The 17,583-nt window shown below is 53.9% G+C and overlaps 1 protein-coding gene and 1 long non-coding RNA gene across 5 annotated transcripts in view; one reads left to right on the top strand and one right to left on the bottom strand.

Moving 5' to 3' along the window:
* The window catches only part of LOC123617316 (uncharacterized), a 35,404-nt gene extending 23,662 nt beyond the window's left edge, over positions 1 to 11,742 (bottom strand). For 2 of the 3 annotated variants that reach the window (XR_012503903.1, XR_006725416.2), the window contains exons 1-3: positions 11,604 to 11,742; positions 9,032 to 9,192; positions 4,132 to 4,264 (exon numbers count right to left, since the gene is read on the bottom strand). This is a non-coding gene — a long non-coding RNA (uncharacterized LOC123617316). Of the gene's footprint in view, positions 1 to 2,273; positions 4,265 to 9,031; positions 9,193 to 11,603 lie in introns of those variants that run through there. The other variant, XR_006725415.2, reaches the window with a different exon arrangement.
* Positions 11,738 to 17,583, top strand: part of SIM2 (SIM bHLH transcription factor 2) — a 45,503-nt gene continuing 39,657 nt past the window's right edge. For both annotated transcript variants that reach the window (XM_074357050.1, XM_074357015.1), the window contains exon 1: positions 11,738 to 12,621. In XM_074357050.1, the coding sequence (XP_074213151.1) occupies positions 12,447 to 12,621 (175 nt within the window). In that variant the 5' untranslated portion in view covers positions 11,738 to 12,446. The remainder of the gene's footprint in view (positions 12,622 to 17,583) is intronic.

Here is a 17,583-nt window from a genome sequence, read left to right as displayed (position 1 = left end):
GCTACAGAGTCCTTCTGTCCCCAGTGACCTCAGGGCAGCTGCAAACGGCAGCTGAGATATTATTCCTCCAGAAGCACAGGCATCTCCCCTCGGCATGGAACTTCCTCATTTCCTACCAGGACTCAAAGAGGAAAATTGGGTAGACATGGAAACCCCTGCGGATATTTCCTTCCTCATTCCAAGTAATTGACATTCGACCTATGTATCTTTCAACTCAGAATACCTAGGGACACGCAAGTCTTTTGTTTATTTTATGGTTATTGCTATAGCCTTTTAGCATTTGACATTGTGAGATGAACTCATGTTTAATGCATGAACTCTGGGAAATTTTGATTGATGGGGCAGATTGCTAATATGTTTAAGGAATCACTTACAATTATCAGGTTAGACTCAAAATAGCGGAAACTCTCTCAAAATAAATGTGTAAGTAGCAAGTCTTCTACAGCCTGAATAACTCACCAAGTACTCTGCAGGAAAGGAAACCTCTCTGAGTGAGTAATCTTGGCTTTGGCTCATGCTCCTCCTGACATTAAATTGTACAAGGCATCAGTCATTGAAAGCTAAAATTAACACTTACGGGTCCTGCCAGAGAGTTCTGATATCTCCAATGGGAACTTTCCATGTGCTGTGACAGACCAACATTCATTGGTGTTGCCATGGGGAAAAAAATAAGAATTGAGCTTCCTGCCTTAATTTTTCCAGCAGTTGCCAAGTGGGCAGTCTGCTTGGGCTTTGATGATAACTCTGCTCTGGTAACACTGACTCAACAAATACTAATTGGCCATCCACTACATGCCCAGTACGATGCTGGGTGCTGGGGGTAAGGGGTACATGAGATGACAGACAAAGCATGCGCTCCAGACCCAGGAGACCTAGCCCGCCTAGACCAGCCTCAGTACTCATTTGCCATGTGGTTCAGGGCCAAGTCTCAAAATTTATGTAGATTCTAGGCACTGGAAGAGTTCCTAGTGAAAGTAACACTCCACACCAAGTTAGTAAGAGCTAGATTAAATCCCAGCTCTGTCCTTTACCAGCTGTGTGGCACGAACCTGTGGTCATTTGGAAATGGTCAGAAAGGAAGAAGCAGCAGTTGGAATGGGACAGTGAAAGGGAGATCCGAGGGAAACCATATGGTTGTGATTTCTTCTTTTCTTTAAGCAGAGTGTAACTTTCATACAGTTAAATAAAATAACATACACAAATCTTAAGTATGTCACTTGATGAATTTTTCACATGAATCCCAGGTCATCACCACCCAGATCAAGATATAGACCATTTCCAATACCCAATAGATATAACCCTTCAAGTGAAACTGCCAAGAGTCAAATCTCAAGACCTCTGTTAGGTTACCACAATCAGTCCTGCCAGCTTCAGAGCTATTTCCTGACTCTTGGAGATAAGCTTGTAGTCTCATTCTTCTGGTGACCAAGAACACCACTTATAAACTAGTCTGTTGGACATGGGGGTAAATCTGGCTTGGAACAGAATTTAAATGTGTACTAAGCTAACCAGGCAATCCTTGGATGAAATCTACAACTGTGCCCTCTCCCTAACACCAAACTCAGATGTACACATTACCCAGGACAGATTTTCCTTGTTATAAAATTTACTAAATATTTATTATAAAATTGCCAAAATAAAAGTTGGAGGGATATTATTCACTGTAGCCAAAAGAAACAACTCAAATGACCGTCAACGAATGAATGGATAAACAAAATGTGGTCTATCCATGCAGTGGAATATTATTCGGCCATAAAAAAGAATGAAATTCTGATACATGCTCCAACATGGGTGAGCCGTGAAAACGTTGTGCTAAGTGAAAGAAACCAGACACATAAGCCCACATACTACATGATTCCGTTCATGTGAAAGTCCAGAATAGGGAAACTCAATGGCAGAGAGTAGATTAATGGTTGCTTAGGGCTGGTGGGAGGGCTGGAAGGATGATGAGTTACTAGCTAATGGGGTTTCTTTTTGAGGCGATGAAAATGCTCTAAAACTGATTGTGATGATGACTGCCTATATTTGTGGACATACTAAAAACCATTGAATTGTACACTTTAAATGGGTGAATTATATGGTATGTGATTTTAGTTAAAATTCACAACCTCCTAATGAGGTAGCTCTTAGCCCCCTTGTACAGATAACAAGACTGAGGTTTAAAGAGAAGCCACACTAGATTTGACACCAAAACTTGCATTCTTAACCATTAGGCAAATATTCATTTTAAAAAGGCTTTTTCATATGAGAAATTATTTCCATTGGACAATTAATGAGAACTAGATTTATTGGTTCAAAAGCTGTGAACATTTCTAAGGCCCTTGATACACAGTAGCAGACCAGATTTTCAAAGTCACCATCACCTCCATGGCAGGGACTCACTGGTATCATACGAGTGCCTGGCCGGGTGCCTGGCACCCTGTGGCCACCCAGAGATGTTTCCTGAATGAGTAACAGCGTGTGTGCAAGGAGGATCGTGAGAGGACTCCCCAGTTCAAAGAGCTGCATTCCTTCTAATGCGAAATGTACTAGCTCCTTCTGAGTCCAGCTCCAGACTACACGTGAGTAATGAGCCCCTGGAACACGCAGCCCTCAATCTGTCTGTTTTAGCCACCTTCACGTGCCAGGTGACTCACTACATAGGCCTCTGATAGAGTTGACTGCGAAGAGGTCTAAAATAACTTACTAAGTCACGCCGCAGTGCATCTGGGTGACCATGCGCACGACTGCAAAGTGCATCTATTCTTTTAGGTGCAGTTCAGTGGGAGTATTTTTTTTTTAGCAAGTGCAGCTGCTTCTGTTTGGATTATTTAAAAGTTAACCGCCCTATTAAATGCTGATTCTCCATATAAATATTAGCAACTGACACATATTGTCACAGTCCACCTGTGCCCAAGATGAGTTAGACTATAAATCCAGTGCCTTTGGAAGCTGCATTAACAAGCCTTGCCCTACTTCTCTACCAGGAGGCAGTTGTACCCATATGACTACCAGCTGAAGAGATTGGTACTGCTAAAACTTTGGGACCTCAATCTCCTACTTTTCCCTGCAGAGCAAAGTTTGGCGGCAGGAGAGTCTGTTTTGAGAATTTCACCACTAAGATGCCAGAAAATCTGTCGAACATCATTTGACCAATAACCAGGTGGGTCTATGTTGCAATAGGTTCATTCTGTCTTTCAGATTCTATCATATGGGGTTTTCCACAGTCTTTATTTCCCTTTAAAAAAAAATCCAAACCCTTAGGTTATTAGATACTTGTTTTAGTGCTACCTTACCCACCTCTTGGACTTCAGTATAGCATAGTCCTGATTAGTAATCAGGGGTCTTTAAAGGGATGTAATTATTACTTGCATTGTCAATATAGGAAATACCTGGAGAAAATGCAGATGCCCTTTGGCTCATGTCCCACAGGCCACTCCCACATCTGTGAAGCTATATCAGGTCCCCCTGGCATGGTCAGAGGAAGGCTGGGAGGCAGCGTTACCCAACCAGACTGCAATTATTTTATTTATTCCACATGGCTCAATAACATGTTCGAACACAACTGGCCATAATTTTTCTGGTGATTTCTATGAATCACTTTTTAATTATGAATAATGTTTTTAGAGACACTCCCGAGAAATTTTGCCCCAAGTTCCCTTGGCAACCATCTCATAAAGTATCTAAAGTCAAGCTGCTTCCATGACCAACACAGAAAATCAACTTTAAAGCCTAGATTCCTAAAAGATCCATTAGTCATCTTTGCTAAGAATGAATCTCAGATTCACACATGTAGTGGGCCGCTGAGAAAATCAACCCACATAATGAGCAAAATCCATTTACTGTCAAGGTTCAAAGGATTTTTGTACCAATATAAATTTTCTAACTTGACTTGGAGCATTTTTTTCTTTCCTTCCAACTAGAAATTACCCCTGTGTGTCTAAATTGCTGCCTTTCTACCCTCAGCTGAAAGTTTACAGGAGCTTTTACAGGAGCTGGTGTGGCCATGGCAGTAAGGATCCTTGCCTCTTGGCTCAATTTAGGCCACTCAGAAATTTAAATGTTTGCAATGAGCATGGATTTCCATTTCTGGTATTTCCTATAGGAAACTCCAATTGCTGGATCTCAAACAATCGACTAAGGTCCACGTACTCTTAAAGGACAGTTGAGAGGAGTTGGCCCTGGAATTCCAGCACTTTCTGCAGGTGCAATTTCCCCTGGCTTCCACATTCCTTCATTCGTCAGAGTTGACAGCGTCTCCAAAAATGACGATGTAGACATCAAACTAAACAGAAATACACATAGGTCAATTAGCTTTCAATGGAGCATTCTGTATGTTGCTTAAACAGGGAGGCATTTTCTGGTCAATTACTTTAAGTAGACATCAATAAACACTAAAATTATTTGTGCATGGGGAGTCATGGCACTGAGCTTTTTCCTCCCTGGCCCCAACCATCCAGGAAGTAAAGCAAATTCACATAGGAGCTTTCCAGTGCTCACTACCTAGTTTAAAGTGTTTAACAAGTGTTGGAAGCTAACGCTTTCAGTCCAGATAGTGCTGAGAGCCCGGAAAGATGTGGAACCCGGGGCCTGTTGCCTCCCCAGGTTACTGGACCACGCTCCTCCCACCACCTTCACCCTCCACCTCCGGGCCTTTTTTTCCCCATGCCTGCTTGTATTAATTCAAAAGTTAGGTTTCTCATTAAACTCTTCCAAGTATCCCCCTCTCGCCCCAACCCCCACTACCAGCTCAACGCCTGGCAGTTGCTAGGAATTCTCCAAAATGAAATGCAAGATTGAAACTAGGTCTCACACCACCATAATCAAGCAGTTTAATTGACCTCAACTTTGGGAGCTGAGTAGCATTTGCACAACTCCATGAAGCTGCACGCTCACTCTGATCACCCCTTCCATTAAGGGGAAAGTGATGAGAAAGTGCCCTTGAAGGTGAAAATCTGCCCGGCGCCTGAGAGCTCACCCTGCCTGGTTCAAAAGCTTCTGGGAGAGAAGTACAGAGAATTCTGTAGTCAGATTAAATAATGTCTTTGTCTACACCCGCAGGGTGAAAAGAGCGTTGGTGCTATAACCAAGATTATTTTGTTTCCGCCCTCTGAAAAATGAAGACGGTGCTGGAGTTGGGGCCAAAAATATTCATAAGCCGCACGGTTTGAATCCACTCTGTAGTTTATCAGCTAACCAATGCTTTTGCCAGGGAAAATATTCTTGAATTGAGAAAAACGTTAAATTTAAAAGTCTCGTTTTACACGAAAACGCGCTCTACCCCGTGCCTCCTCCTCCTCCGGGGTATTTGCTCTGGCACCTAAAAGGAATTCTGCCTTGGGGCAGCTAAAAGAGGCGCGAGGGACCGCGGAGGGGAGTTGGACCTTCTTCCTCAACTGGGGGACCAGGCCGGATCTCCCTCAAGAAGGCTGAGCCGCCAACGTGAGAATTCGACTCCGGACCTGGGCTAAGAGTGCTAGAGCTGGGCACGGCTCCGGGGTCTTTGGTGAAGCCAAGATGAAAGCACCGGCCGCTTATCTCCCACCTGGAAACTCTCCACCCACTTGCACCGCCTCTCATTCCCTTCCGCCGGGCCCACACAGGCCCCAGATCCCTCTGGTCCCTATTTCTCCTGTGCAAAGAATCTGTAGGGAGAGGCGAAGCCGAGGCCAGGCGAGTAGGGGGAGGATGGGAGATGGACAAGCCCGAGATGACATCCGCATATTCTAACGCACGCAAGTGAGCGTCCGCACACTTCCCAGCGCGCACAGCAGCACCGGCTCCAGCTCCCGGCACGGCTCCCTGGGTGCGCACCCGGGATCTCCCCCCACATCCGCCTCCAGTGTACACTGCGCCCCGCCGTAGCGCTGAGCTCAAGCGTGCTCTAGAGCTTCCCACTCCCTCGTGCACTGCACCCTGTCCGTGCGCACCGAGCACCCTGCCCCGGGCGTGTACTGACACCCCTACCCCAAGCGCTCTGACCCGCCGTTACTCCCTGAGCCCTCCACCCTCTCTGTTTACTGAGCCACTCCCGCGGCCGTGCGCTTTGCGCCCCCTTTCGCCAACCTGCCCAGGCCGCGTTTCTGACCACGCGGGCAGTCCGGAGACTTTGCGCACGCAAAAGGCGGGAACCACAGCGCAAAGTCTGTCCGAAACAATTTCCTTCTGAGCCCGCACCCAGCGTGGGGAGTAGGACTCCTGAATCCCTTCTGCGGAATTGAGACGACCTCTGGCGACGGGGAAGGCTGAAGCTTGGCCCGCGTCCCTGAGTGGGGCCCGCAACTCCCAAAGACAGGATTTGTCCCAAGACAGGGAGGGCGCGCGAAAGGGCCCAGCCACCTACTGCGTGCCCTGCCAGATAGGGTGCGGTCCGCACACCCGCGTGGCCCCCGGCTCCTCTGATCTGAAGTCTGGCTTTGGCGCGCCGGAAATTTCTGAAGCGGGACGGCCCTCTGCTGTGTGCTCCTTCTCCTCCAGGGAGGGAAAAGTGTGTTCCCCGATGCGTACCTCTCAGGAAACCTGCCTCTTATACCAGCCCTTAAAACTAAGGGAAAATAAAAAATCTGCGCGAAGCATAAAGATGCTCACGCCCGGGATTGGGCCGGCTGGGCGCGCTCAGCCCAGGCTGGAGGGGGCCGACCCAGCCTGCCCGGCTGCCCCCTGCCCTTTCGGTAACTTTCTCTCCTCAACTGCGAATGAATTAGTTTGTCTTCCCACGGATTTGTTTAGATTAGGGAGGTTTCCCCCAATGTTAGCTTTGCTTTGCAAATAGCCCCTTATATTAATTAAATGAAATGCATTTGTGTCTTTAACGTACTATAATAGCTCTATATTTAGTCAGCCGTACGTTAAGGATTGGCTATTACTATTATTACCTACTAGAAAAAAATTAAGCGTATCATGTTTGTGCTTTCTTTGATGCGCAGAAATATTTGTCTCTGGTGGATAGGTTTTGTTCTTTTTTTTTTTAAGGGAACTTTTTGGTTGATGCTTTTGAAAGGTGGTTTCAGTGCCGTCGTTAATGAATTAATTGGTTTTCGGATTTCAAGGCGGTATGTAATCGATATAACCACTGAGAAATTTCAGCTCACACCAGACTATTAAGACTCCTCCAGCTCAAAGGTTTCCAGACGCGATCCCGGCCTCGCTGGCGGCGAAAGGCGAGGTTTTGCCGGGGAACGAATAAGCTGCCTCTCCCCGAACCAGGATTTTGAGACGATGTTTCTGTTGAGGCGGGGCGAGAACACTGTGGGAGAGGACTGCGGAGATTTCGTGCAGCGGGTCGTGGAAGGGTGGGAGGAGGTCCCCGCGGGACACTAAGCTCCCCTCTCCTTCTGCCCTGCACTGCCTGCGCTCCAACAGCATCCTCGCTCTCCCCCGAGGACGCTGGATGTCGGTATGCATGCGGTAGTCCTCGGCACCTTCTCAGAGATGGGGGAGAGAGTGGGGCTAGGTTTGGGAGACAGGGAATGAATGCAGAGGAAAGCGCTACCCTCTCACTCCCCTCCCGAGGTAAAATTAGAAGAAACGTGTGGCCGCTGTTTACCCAAACCTGACACGGCGTCAGTGGCTCCCTGCGGCCCTTGCTCGGGGACTTTGCTATCCACTATAATTACCAGTGGCACTATTTTTGATTCCGAAATGCACTGCCTTGAGGGAGGGAGAGAAGTAAGCAGTAGCTACGATGTTGTTCGGATAGGAGGCACTGCCCCAACCGGCCCCCTCAAGCACCCAGTCCCAGGATCTGAAGTCATCCCAGACAACCAGGTCGAGAAGGACCTCGCTCTTCGGAATCCAGAGGAGTAGAGTCAGCCTCGAGCAGGTCCGGATAAGCGCAGAGGTGTGAATAAGCCACTGCTGTGGGCCGGGGTTGTCTCCCTCCCCTCCAGTACACACTCTACACGCAGAGCCACGTGGGGCACCCCGCCAGGGACTGGACCAAGGAATCCCCGACCCGGTGCACGAGGGCAGATCTGCCCTAGTTACTGCGATATAATCAAATAATCAGAGAGAAGCTGACCAACCTAAAAGCAAACACTTTCTCCAAAGGGGTAACTGACAGTGAAATAATTAAAAGCAAAACAAAACAAAAGGAATAAACTTCTCTCCCTCTACCACTTGGGAACGAGTGAATAGAGTTACTGTCTTGACCTCTCAAGGAATAAATCATTGAAATTGCTCTGGATACAGTGGGTAGTAATATAGTAATTGTTGTCTGATCCTTCCTGGGAGTAGCAATGACCCCAGGAAAAGTTGGTATCTCCATTGGGCTTAAACAAGGAAAGGAGTGAAAAATTGAGGTAGTTTTTCAGATAGCTTAGACCAAAAATGCCTCCTAGCCACGAAATAATCAGATACGTGATACGGAACCCAAGTGGGAGTTTCTGGAATAACTACATGGTGCGAATTGTCTGTGTAGACAAGGGTTTATAAATGGAATAGGTTCGAATCTCCGCAATCCTGGATTTTCTGTTGTCTCGCTTTGAGCTGGCTGCTGAAGTTCTCCTTAAACATCACTTCAGATGTTCCAACCCCCTCCCGCCAATCTAGTGCTAGGCCTGGGAGAAGTCCTCCCTTCCCCACGTCCTTAGGGACAAAGTCTCATCCTCTTCTGCCACCGCAGCAGCCCATCCCAGATGGAACATGTGCGCATTTCCCCGTTGCTCTCACGCGAAAGTCGGTTTCCGCGGGGGATGGGCCTCAGGTAGGCGCCGGGCGCGGCCTGGGGAAAAACTGTTGCGGAGCATCTGAAGCGGAAAATTCGAGCAGATGTGAGGCTGCTGGGCCCCGCCGCTTTCCTCTTAGGGCCTCAATTTCTTCCAGATCACTTTCCTCATGGAAAATTTCTAAAAGGTAGGGGGGTATGCGGAGGCGTGTTTGTGTGCCTCGGGGTGCGCCCAAGTGCTAGAAGCATAACAAACTGGGGACGGTGGCGCCCCGCATGCAGGCTGCGTGCCAGAAGCTCTCAGGACTCAAGGTGTCCCGACTCTCTTCCCACCTGCCCTCTTCCTGCCCCTAGCCTCCCTCCATTCTAGATTCTCCAGACTCTTACCCCGCCAGTAGTAGAACCACCGTTTCTGGGTGATGCCCGGACTTCGGGGGCCTTTCGCTGCTCTATGCTTCTCCCCTTCGGTCCCGTCTCCGTGCTCTGGACGACGCGCTCGACTTGCCGCCCAAAGCACCGATTAGGAGGTACTCTCCGCTTCAGGAGCCCTGGAGCAAGGAACAAGCAGTAGGTGTCCCAACCCGCGGCCGCCGGCTTCTGATCACTCCAATTAGCACGTGTTTAGTACTTTATCCAGTTTACACAGAGCTAGCCTGTGGGTGTCGTCCTAAGTGTCTTAAGGGCCCCAAGCCTTCCCTCTGGCTAGGGAGAGCCCTAGGAGGACCCCAGCCAGGCGTGGGGGTTCTTCCTTTGTCATTCCGCGCAGGTATCACTATCCTTCCCACCTGGGAAATCTCGAGGTCGGCGCCCAAGTACTTTGGGTTCTTCTGGTGGTGTTGTGGGGGATCCCAGGCCCATTACCGTGAGTGTGTGTGTTGAGCCAATGTGTTGGTGGTGGAGGTGGTACAGGGCCCGCTTGGGCGTTTGCTGGGGCAGACTGTGGGCCTGAAAGTATCTCGCAACCACACATCTGCGAGTCTTCACATGCTCCTTTATGCTACTTCTCACACCACGGGATTCGATATCTCACCAGCTGTCACTGTGAAGACCCAGTATTGAGATCTCAAGTACGCGTTCCCGTAACATCCGGGAAATTTGGTTAAGAAAAGTTTGTTCCTGTTACTTGTCGGGTTTCTCCCACTTCCACTTAGCCATGTTTCTGCGATCTGGGTAATCCCTTTCAAGCCTGGGATGAATTCTCCCGGGTCCATAATTGAGGATCGGAAATCGTGGGGGTGAGGGAAGCATTAAATCCTCCCGAAGCCAGGAAGGTGCCTGAGCGCACTCAGGGGCCGCCTGCGCAAGCGGCGGCGGGGCCCACCCAGCAGTCCCTTCCCCCGTGGAGTCCTTTCTCCCAGAAGCCTGGAGACAACTGTCCGCGCATCCCAGTGGGGGATCCCGGCAGGGAAGCCGGCTGGCCCCTTGCGTTTGGGCACTGCGAACCGGAGCCGCTCATCAGCAGCCCCGCCCGATCCTCTGCGCGCACTTCTGAAAACAGGAAAGTGCCCTTGGATCCGAAACTCCAAGGGAAAAGTGCTGGTTCCTTCGTGAGCCCAGCGTTTGGTGGGAGTCGCCAACTTCAGAGCTCGCGCGGTTTCTGGGTTTCGGAGCACCAGCCCTGCGAGCAAGGTTACGGCTCATGGGCTTATGGGTTCCGCAGTGCGCCCAGGCAGGTGAGGTCCGAGCCAAGGTCTGTACACACTGTCCCGCCCACCGACGGAGCTACTATGCCTCCAAAGCCATTGAACTTCTGACCTTCAAAAGGGTCCCTGGAAAAGGTCAGGAGCACCTGCTGCAGACAAGGTGGCCGTAGGCCAGGCTCTCCCAACTCCCGGAGGCAAGTACCGGGTCATTGTCCCGCAGTGAGTTGGGGAGCAGCAGGCTCCTCCCGGTCCGGGAAAAGAGAACGAGAAGGCACCAAGAACCAAGACCCTAGCGCCAGCCTCGAGGCTCCAGCGTCTCACCTCCCGCGCTGTTCTCCAGATCAGGTCCCCCACAGCCTTACAACCTCGGCACATGGCCAAGAGACCCCAGGACCCCTTGCCCTGCGTCCTCTGTGGCTGCCCTCTGACCCTGCGCGCCAGGAAGTCTGAGTCCTCCCAGCTCATGCGACCACGCAGCGTCTGGAGCACCGCGTCTGGAGACTTCTAGAAGGGATGGGGGTTTGTGCGACCCCCATGGCCGGGGTAGCGTGGAGGACCCTCCGGGGTTGCAGGCGCAGAATCGGGGTGGGGTTGGGTACAAGAGGACTCGAGGTCCAGTGTAGCCCAGAGGGAAAAGTGCTGGAACTTCCTACGGCCGACTGCATCTCCAACTACCCTTCCCTACTCCAACTGCTTCCTGCCGCCATCATTTTGGCCATCACCAATGCCCGTCCAGTGACTCTCGCTCGGTGCCCCTCTCCCTGAAGCCCCAGCCCCTGCCGCGCTTCCCAGAAATTCCGGCTGCTCTGGGTTGCGCTTCAGGAGCGAGTGCAATTGGGCTCTGTTCCCACCGCTGGCCGGGACCAAGCCTCTCCGGTAGGTTCGGCTCCCCTGTCTTCTCTCTCCGTCCGACCCGAGCGTCCCCGCGGCCTCCCCAATCTCCTTTCGTTCTCCTGTTTCCAGGAGAGAAAGGGCAGGAGGGTCACCTCCGAGACTCACTCGCGCTGTTTCCCTAAGCGGGGGCGGGGGGTGGGGGTTCCTTTCCCTCTGCCCCACCCCACCCCCTTTCGGCTCTCGGGCCTGCGAACTGCGGAGAGTGAGGGTGCGGGGCCTGCGCGGGCTCGGAGGGCTCAGTCCTCCTCCGCAGGGCACTTTGGCTGCTCCAGCTGGGTACCTGCCCCGGAGCCACAGAAGAGGTCTAGGCAGCGCTTCCTCCTTCCCTTCCTCCTTCGCCCCTCCCCGCCGCTTATCCTAGCGCCCAGGTCCAGAGACCCACTCGCCGGAGCTGGCTGCCGCCGCACGCCGTGTGCACTCACCGCGACTTCCTCGAGGCCGGGAGCGCGCAGATCTCTCCTGGGAGAGTCCCTGGAGGCAGCGACTCGGAAGCGCTCCTGTGACTCCGGGGCCGCGGCGGGGTCGGGAGGCGAGATTCGCCGCCCCCGCCCCCGCCGCGGTCCCTCCCCCCTTCCTGCCCCCCCTCCCCGGGCCACCGAGGCCGAGTGCTCCGCCCGAAGGCGGGTCCGCCATAAACAAACGCGGCTCGGTCGCACGTGGACGGCGAAGCTGCTGCGCCTCGCGACAGATCGCAGGCTCCGGGCGCCGCGTCTCCAGGCACAGGGAACCGCCAGGAAGGGCAGGAGAGCTCCCGGGCCAGGCCCCAGCCGCCTCCGCTCCCCTCCCGCTCCATGGCTCCGCAGCCGCCGCCTCCTGTGCCGCCCTCCAGTCCGGAGGGGCCTCGCGGCAGCGGGTACAAACACCAGGTCAAGGACTAAACAGCACTGCCGCCTCCTCGCTGGCCACTCTCCACCCGCTAAGGAAAGCCGAGGCAGGAGAGACAAGGAGGAAGGAAGAGCGAGCCGAAGCAAGCGGGAAGCCGGAGCTCTGGTCGCCGCAGGACAGTCCAGCCCGGAGGAGGCTGCGCCCGGGGCGGCGGCAGGCGGAGCGCGGGGCGGTGCCGCCGGATTGAGCCGAGTTCCCGGGCTGCGGCGGCAGAGAGGCGTCCTGGTGGCCCCGGTCGGCCCCGCGCACCTGCCCGCGGCTGGCGCCCCGTACTCACCTGGCCCCCGGCGCCCCCTTCCCCATCGCCACCGCTGCAGCCAGAGCGGGGCTCCGCGGGCCTGGAGCACAGCCGGGTCTAATATGCCCGGAGCCGAGGCGCGATGAAGGAGAAGTCCAAGAATGCGGCCAAGACCAGAAGGGAGAAGGAAAATGGCGAGTTTTATGAGCTGGCCAAGCTGCTCCCGCTGCCGTCGGCCATCACCTCGCAGCTGGACAAGGCGTCCATCATTCGACTCACCACGAGCTACCTGAAGATGCGCTCTGTCTTCCCCGAAGGTGAGGCCGCAGGTGGGCGGCTGGGAGTGCTAGGGGGCCCAAGCTGAGAGCCGGAGCTGGCCCGGAGGGGCCGCCTGGGTCTCCCAGCCAGGGCCAGGGCGTCTTGAGGAGGCCATGCCGGGAAACGGCTTCTGGTGGAGAGAGAGGCCAGGGCCTTGGTGCCGGAGGGAACAGACCGTCGTCTAGCCCAGGGCTGGTAGGGCGCGAACCAGGAATTGTTCCACGAGCAGACTGGTCCATTCTGGTCTGTCTTCTTTCCTTTCTTCATTTCTTTAATTCTCCTTGTATCTTTTCCTTCAAGTTCCTTTTTCCGTGGAAGGGAAGCACGTCCACCCTAGGCGGAGGTGAAGGGTTCTTGCTGGTCCCAGATGGGAGAGAGTGGAGGAGTGCACCAGGAGGCCTAGGCCTTGCAGGCCCCAGTGCCCAGCAGAGCACTTGTCGGGGCAAAGGCCTCAGACTTGGGCCTCTCAGGTGGTCTCTTCTCTGCTTGCTTTTCTTGGGGCTGAGGCTCCAAGTCAGGGTGGGAGAGACAGCGCGAATAGGTGAGCCGAGATTCGGCAGGGGAGAGCAGGAGGCAGTTAGTCTGGAAGTGGCAGGCAGGCCCGAGCATAGTTTTCTTTGCTGGTTTGAAATTATAAGCCCAGAGGGGCAGGTGCCATGGTGGGCAAGAGTCGCCAGAATGCAAGGGTCCAGCAGACTGTTAAGTGGTCAGAAATGGTGGCACACTGGGTGGGCATTCCTGACCTGCACACGGCCTGGGGTGATGGTGGCTGCCAGGGCTAAGCAGCAGGGCTGGAGGAGGCCTAGTCACAACAGTGTCCCTTTTAGTGTCCCAGGGGTTCTGAACTGATCGCCTTCCATTGTCTGTGTCCCCTGGACAGAGGGGTGTCCTTCGGCCTGGCGGGTGGGATTCTGACACTTGTCTGGGACACTCTTCTCCAACTGGGGCCTGATGGGCACCTCCCAAGACCTGCAGGCCCAGGAGCCACTAGAGCTGTGTCAGCCTCCGGAGCCTCGGAAGCCGGCGCCCAGCACGGGACTAGGGAGACAGTTTCAGCTCCAGGGCTCAGGGAGGGTCACTGCCATGCCATGACAGGTGTCTTTCTAGTGCAGAGTGTTTCCATTAAGGCAGTCCTGGGCCAGGCGACAGATGCAAAGTCGGTAAGCTCCATCTTTGTATGGTGGGCACCCCTAAGCCTTATTTGTCTCTGGACCTTGAGCTGCCCTTCACACCACCTCCCTGGTGGAGCGAGGAGGGCCTGTCCACCAGCGCAGCCTCCAGCGCTGCAGCGCAGCCGGCTGGGGAGCTGAGCGTCGCAGGACACGGAACCAAGGGGGCCGGAAGCAGTGTCCTCTTCTTAACGCCGGTGCTTTCCAGCTGCGCTGTGCAGCCAGGCAGGCACTTTCCTCCCAGAGCAGGAGCCCGTGACCTGATCGCCAGAGTCCAGAGGTCTCAGAAGGGAAAATTCTCCCCCTTTTTAACCCCAGGCAACCGAGGTGCCCCATCCCCGCACTCCTCCCATTGGGAGCTGCAGCCTGGTAGTCGCTATACATCAGCTGTCCACCGAAGTAGAGATGGTTCCTCTCCTGCAGAAGTTTCAGAGAAAATTAAACAAGAATTAGGTTTTGTAAGGACTAAACTTGCTTCCCATTCGTGGAGGAGTCATGGTAACTGGTTTTCTCTGGTGAGCAGTTTCTTAATCCGCATCCTACAAAGCAGGTGTGGAACCCAGACAGGGCATCGGCCTCCTCTCCTGTTCCCTTCCCACACCATTAGAAATAAAAATTACCAAAAAATGACCAGATTAAATGATTTTTTAAAAAGTCAGAAGTTAGTAAGCGAGATCTGGAGAAAGGGGTAATTGTAAGCCATTTGGAGATTTCCAGGAAAGCTGCTAAAGATTAGGAAGTGGCAGATGTACTGCTTCTGCAGATATTTAAACTGGGTCTGTGTGTTCGAGCTCTGGGAAGCAGGTCTCCAGGCTTTGTGGTCCAGAATTGCTTGGCTCTGAGCTGGTTACAGAGGTGGGCTAGCTGGGGGTCCACCGCTAAACTCAGGGCCCCTATGCTTTGTTCCCAGTGGTGTGGTTGAGAAGTGTCTTGTGTGTCCCCTGGGGTGGCCATCGAGATTGGAATTCCAGGAGAGGTCGGGGAGAGAGCTGTTTGGCCCTAGAGTTTTGGAAATAACCCTTGACCTATGGGGAGCGGATTGATCCCAAATCGGAAAGAGGCCTGATCTTGCCCCCAGCACTCCTGCAGCGCTGAAGCGGGGAGTAGGCGCATTGGCCTGGAGGGTGGACAGCAGCCTCTGGGCTCCTCCCTGCGCTCAGAGGCCTGCGGCCTGCAGCTTCACCTCAGATCAGTCTGAGACTGGAGAGTGGTCAAGCCGGGTGCCAGCGGCAGAGAAAAAGATGAGTTTAGGAAGTCCTCAATTATGCAAAAGAACTCGCTCTCTCCTCTGGTAGCTCGAAGCGCGGGAGCGCGGAAGCAGCGCCCATAATTGATTCACCCTGTTCCCGGGAGACTCGGGTCTTCGCCGAGGAGGTGGTGCGGGGTTGGGATGGGGCCGGGAGGAGCCGCGGGGTCAGGACGCGGGCGTCAGGGAGCTTGTAGGACCAACGCGGTCCCGCGCCGCGGCGGGAGCTCCCGGATCGGCCCCTGCTCTTGGCGGCGAACGGAAAGATACCGAGCAGAACTGATGTGCCCAGCGCGGCCTCGCTTTCCATAGCCCGGGAGCGGGAGGGATCCCTGGGCGAAGAGGAGTCTAGAAGCCAAGTCAGGACTTCGGGAGTCAGAAAATGACTAGCACAGTCCGAAGGAAGCACAGGAATCGCCAGACTAACCTAACCCTTCGTCGTTGAGAAACTGAGGCCAGCGAGGGGCAGGCCTTTCCCAAGGCCCCCCGCGACGGCCCTGGGCCGGCGGTGGCTGCCCGGGCAGGAAGGCCGCTGCGCCGCAGGTTCTCCCGCCGCGCAGAGGAGGCCGTTGGCCTCGGGCCCTTTCTTTCGGAGTCCGCCTGGCAGCAGGAGAGAAAGGGGAGCTCGGAGGAGCCCCGGGGCAGGGGCAGAGAGGCGCCTGGAGCCAAAGTGGACGCTCGGCGGGAGTCCACAAGCTTAGGGGTGCCGGCAACTGAGACAGCTGATTCAAGGCGCCCCTATTCGGGCTGCCCTGCTAGGCTTCTGTCTCCTTGTCTGTAAAATGGGCCTATTAGCAACTCCATCACTGTGCCTGGTTCCCGGCATCTGGTGTGAGGAAGCAGGTAATGCAAGTGTAAACCTAACATGTTTGTACTCCAGTCTCTCCTTCCTGTGAGGTCACTGCTTTTCCTGAGCCAGATGCCGCCTAAACGGTGGCTGAGGGCCCCACTTGGTGGACCTCCGAGATTCCCTGCCTGGAGTTGGAAGACACGCTGGTTTCTGGGTCCCCACATTTTCTCCCCTTTAACAGTGAACTAAGATGTGGGAGTACACAGGCAGGGAAGAGGGCAGGAGAGGAAGGCTGGCTTTGGCTGTGGCCTTGGAATTGAAAACTTAGTGAGTTAACGTGGTTGGGAGAGCCTGGTACACACAGGGCTCAGGGAAGCACTAGGGCCCGGGTTCTGCTAGCCTCTTTGCAGTGAGGCCTGTCCTTCAGGAAAGGGAGTGCTTTGGAAATGCAGAAGCACCCAGTGTCGGGGGAGTCTGTGGCTCTCTGGCCATAGCTGCATGGTGACCATGCCAGGCAGGATGCAGGGCAAATTCTGCCATCTGGTGACCCACCCTGAGCCTCAGGAGGCAGGAGGCAGAGCTGCAGGGGCTTCATGGCCAATCACCAGAATTAAGCACCTTCCCAGGAGCCTGGGTTCCCACACTCAGCAGTGGGGCAGAGGGTGGCATCCCCTCTGGGCACTTGCACAGAAAGGGCTGGAGGAGGGACTGGCTCTGGGTCCCAGTTCAGGAATGGAGCTGGAAACTGAGGCAGACTGTGGGAAGAGAACAGAGCCCCTCTTCCCCGCTCCCTGGACCTGAAGTGATGTGGGTGAGAGAAGCACTTTTACTCCAAAGAAGCGAAAATGTCACTCCCACACAGTAAATGGGATTGGAGGCCTGAATTATTCCAGTGTCAGGATTTGTCTGAGTTTAGATTCAGGCAGGGCCCTTCTCACCCAACACAGACACACACACACCCCTGAGTGCCCAGGGGAGGTGGGGGAGGGAGGCTGTCCTAGAAATTGTTTAGGAATGGAAATGCTTTGATTTAGAGGATTTGGTGACGAGAAACTTACCTTAAACCGATATGGGGTCACGGATTCGAGGCATTTCTCTACAGCAGCCCGAAATAATGTATTTTTTATATAGAGACTTATTTTTTAGAATAATGTGGGTTTTTACAACCTTCTCCCCATCTCTGCGTGGAAGCCTGCCAGGCTGTGTGTGGATCCAGGGAGGGAAAGCTCACAGTCACAGAGCAGGAAGCTCAGGCATTGGTGATGGGAACTCCAGGGATGTGGGGCCCTGGCGGTTGGGGGCTAATGGGGTACTCTAGATTCAGCCCCCAGGACCAGCCAGGGGTGGGGCGCTCGGGGTAGGGTGGAACTCGGACAAGAAGCCACTTCATACCCACCCAGGGATGCAAAAAAAAAAAAGAAGCCTCTCGGAGGTGGCACTGGCCACGTGCACTCCCTAGTGCAGTGGGCTTAGCAGAGCCTCCATCCCAACCCTCAGGATCTAAGCATTAGGCAGTAGGGTCGTGGGGTGCTTGCATCTGTGGGCTGAACACGTACAACACTGGCCGGGACCGGCAGGGCCCGGCTGGAACCACTTCCCCTGCCTCAGTTGGGCTGAGTCAGACCTTGTTGGGTCTTCCCTACCTACCACTACCTTCACAGTCCCTCCAGGCCTGCTATGCAGCTGTTGGTTTGGAAAAGGGCTCAATGGCCAGGCTTTTGAGGGACCCCAGAGACAAAAAAGCATTCCAAGGTCA

Source organism: Camelus bactrianus, chromosome 1, assembly GCF_048773025.1.
Source record: "Camelus bactrianus isolate YW-2024 breed Bactrian camel chromosome 1, ASM4877302v1, whole genome shotgun sequence".
In the NCBI taxonomy this organism is placed as follows: Eukaryota; Metazoa; Chordata; class Mammalia; order Artiodactyla; family Camelidae; genus Camelus; species Camelus bactrianus.
Note: the sequence above shows the minus strand (reverse complement) of the source record. Positions and strands in the feature narration are given on the sequence as shown.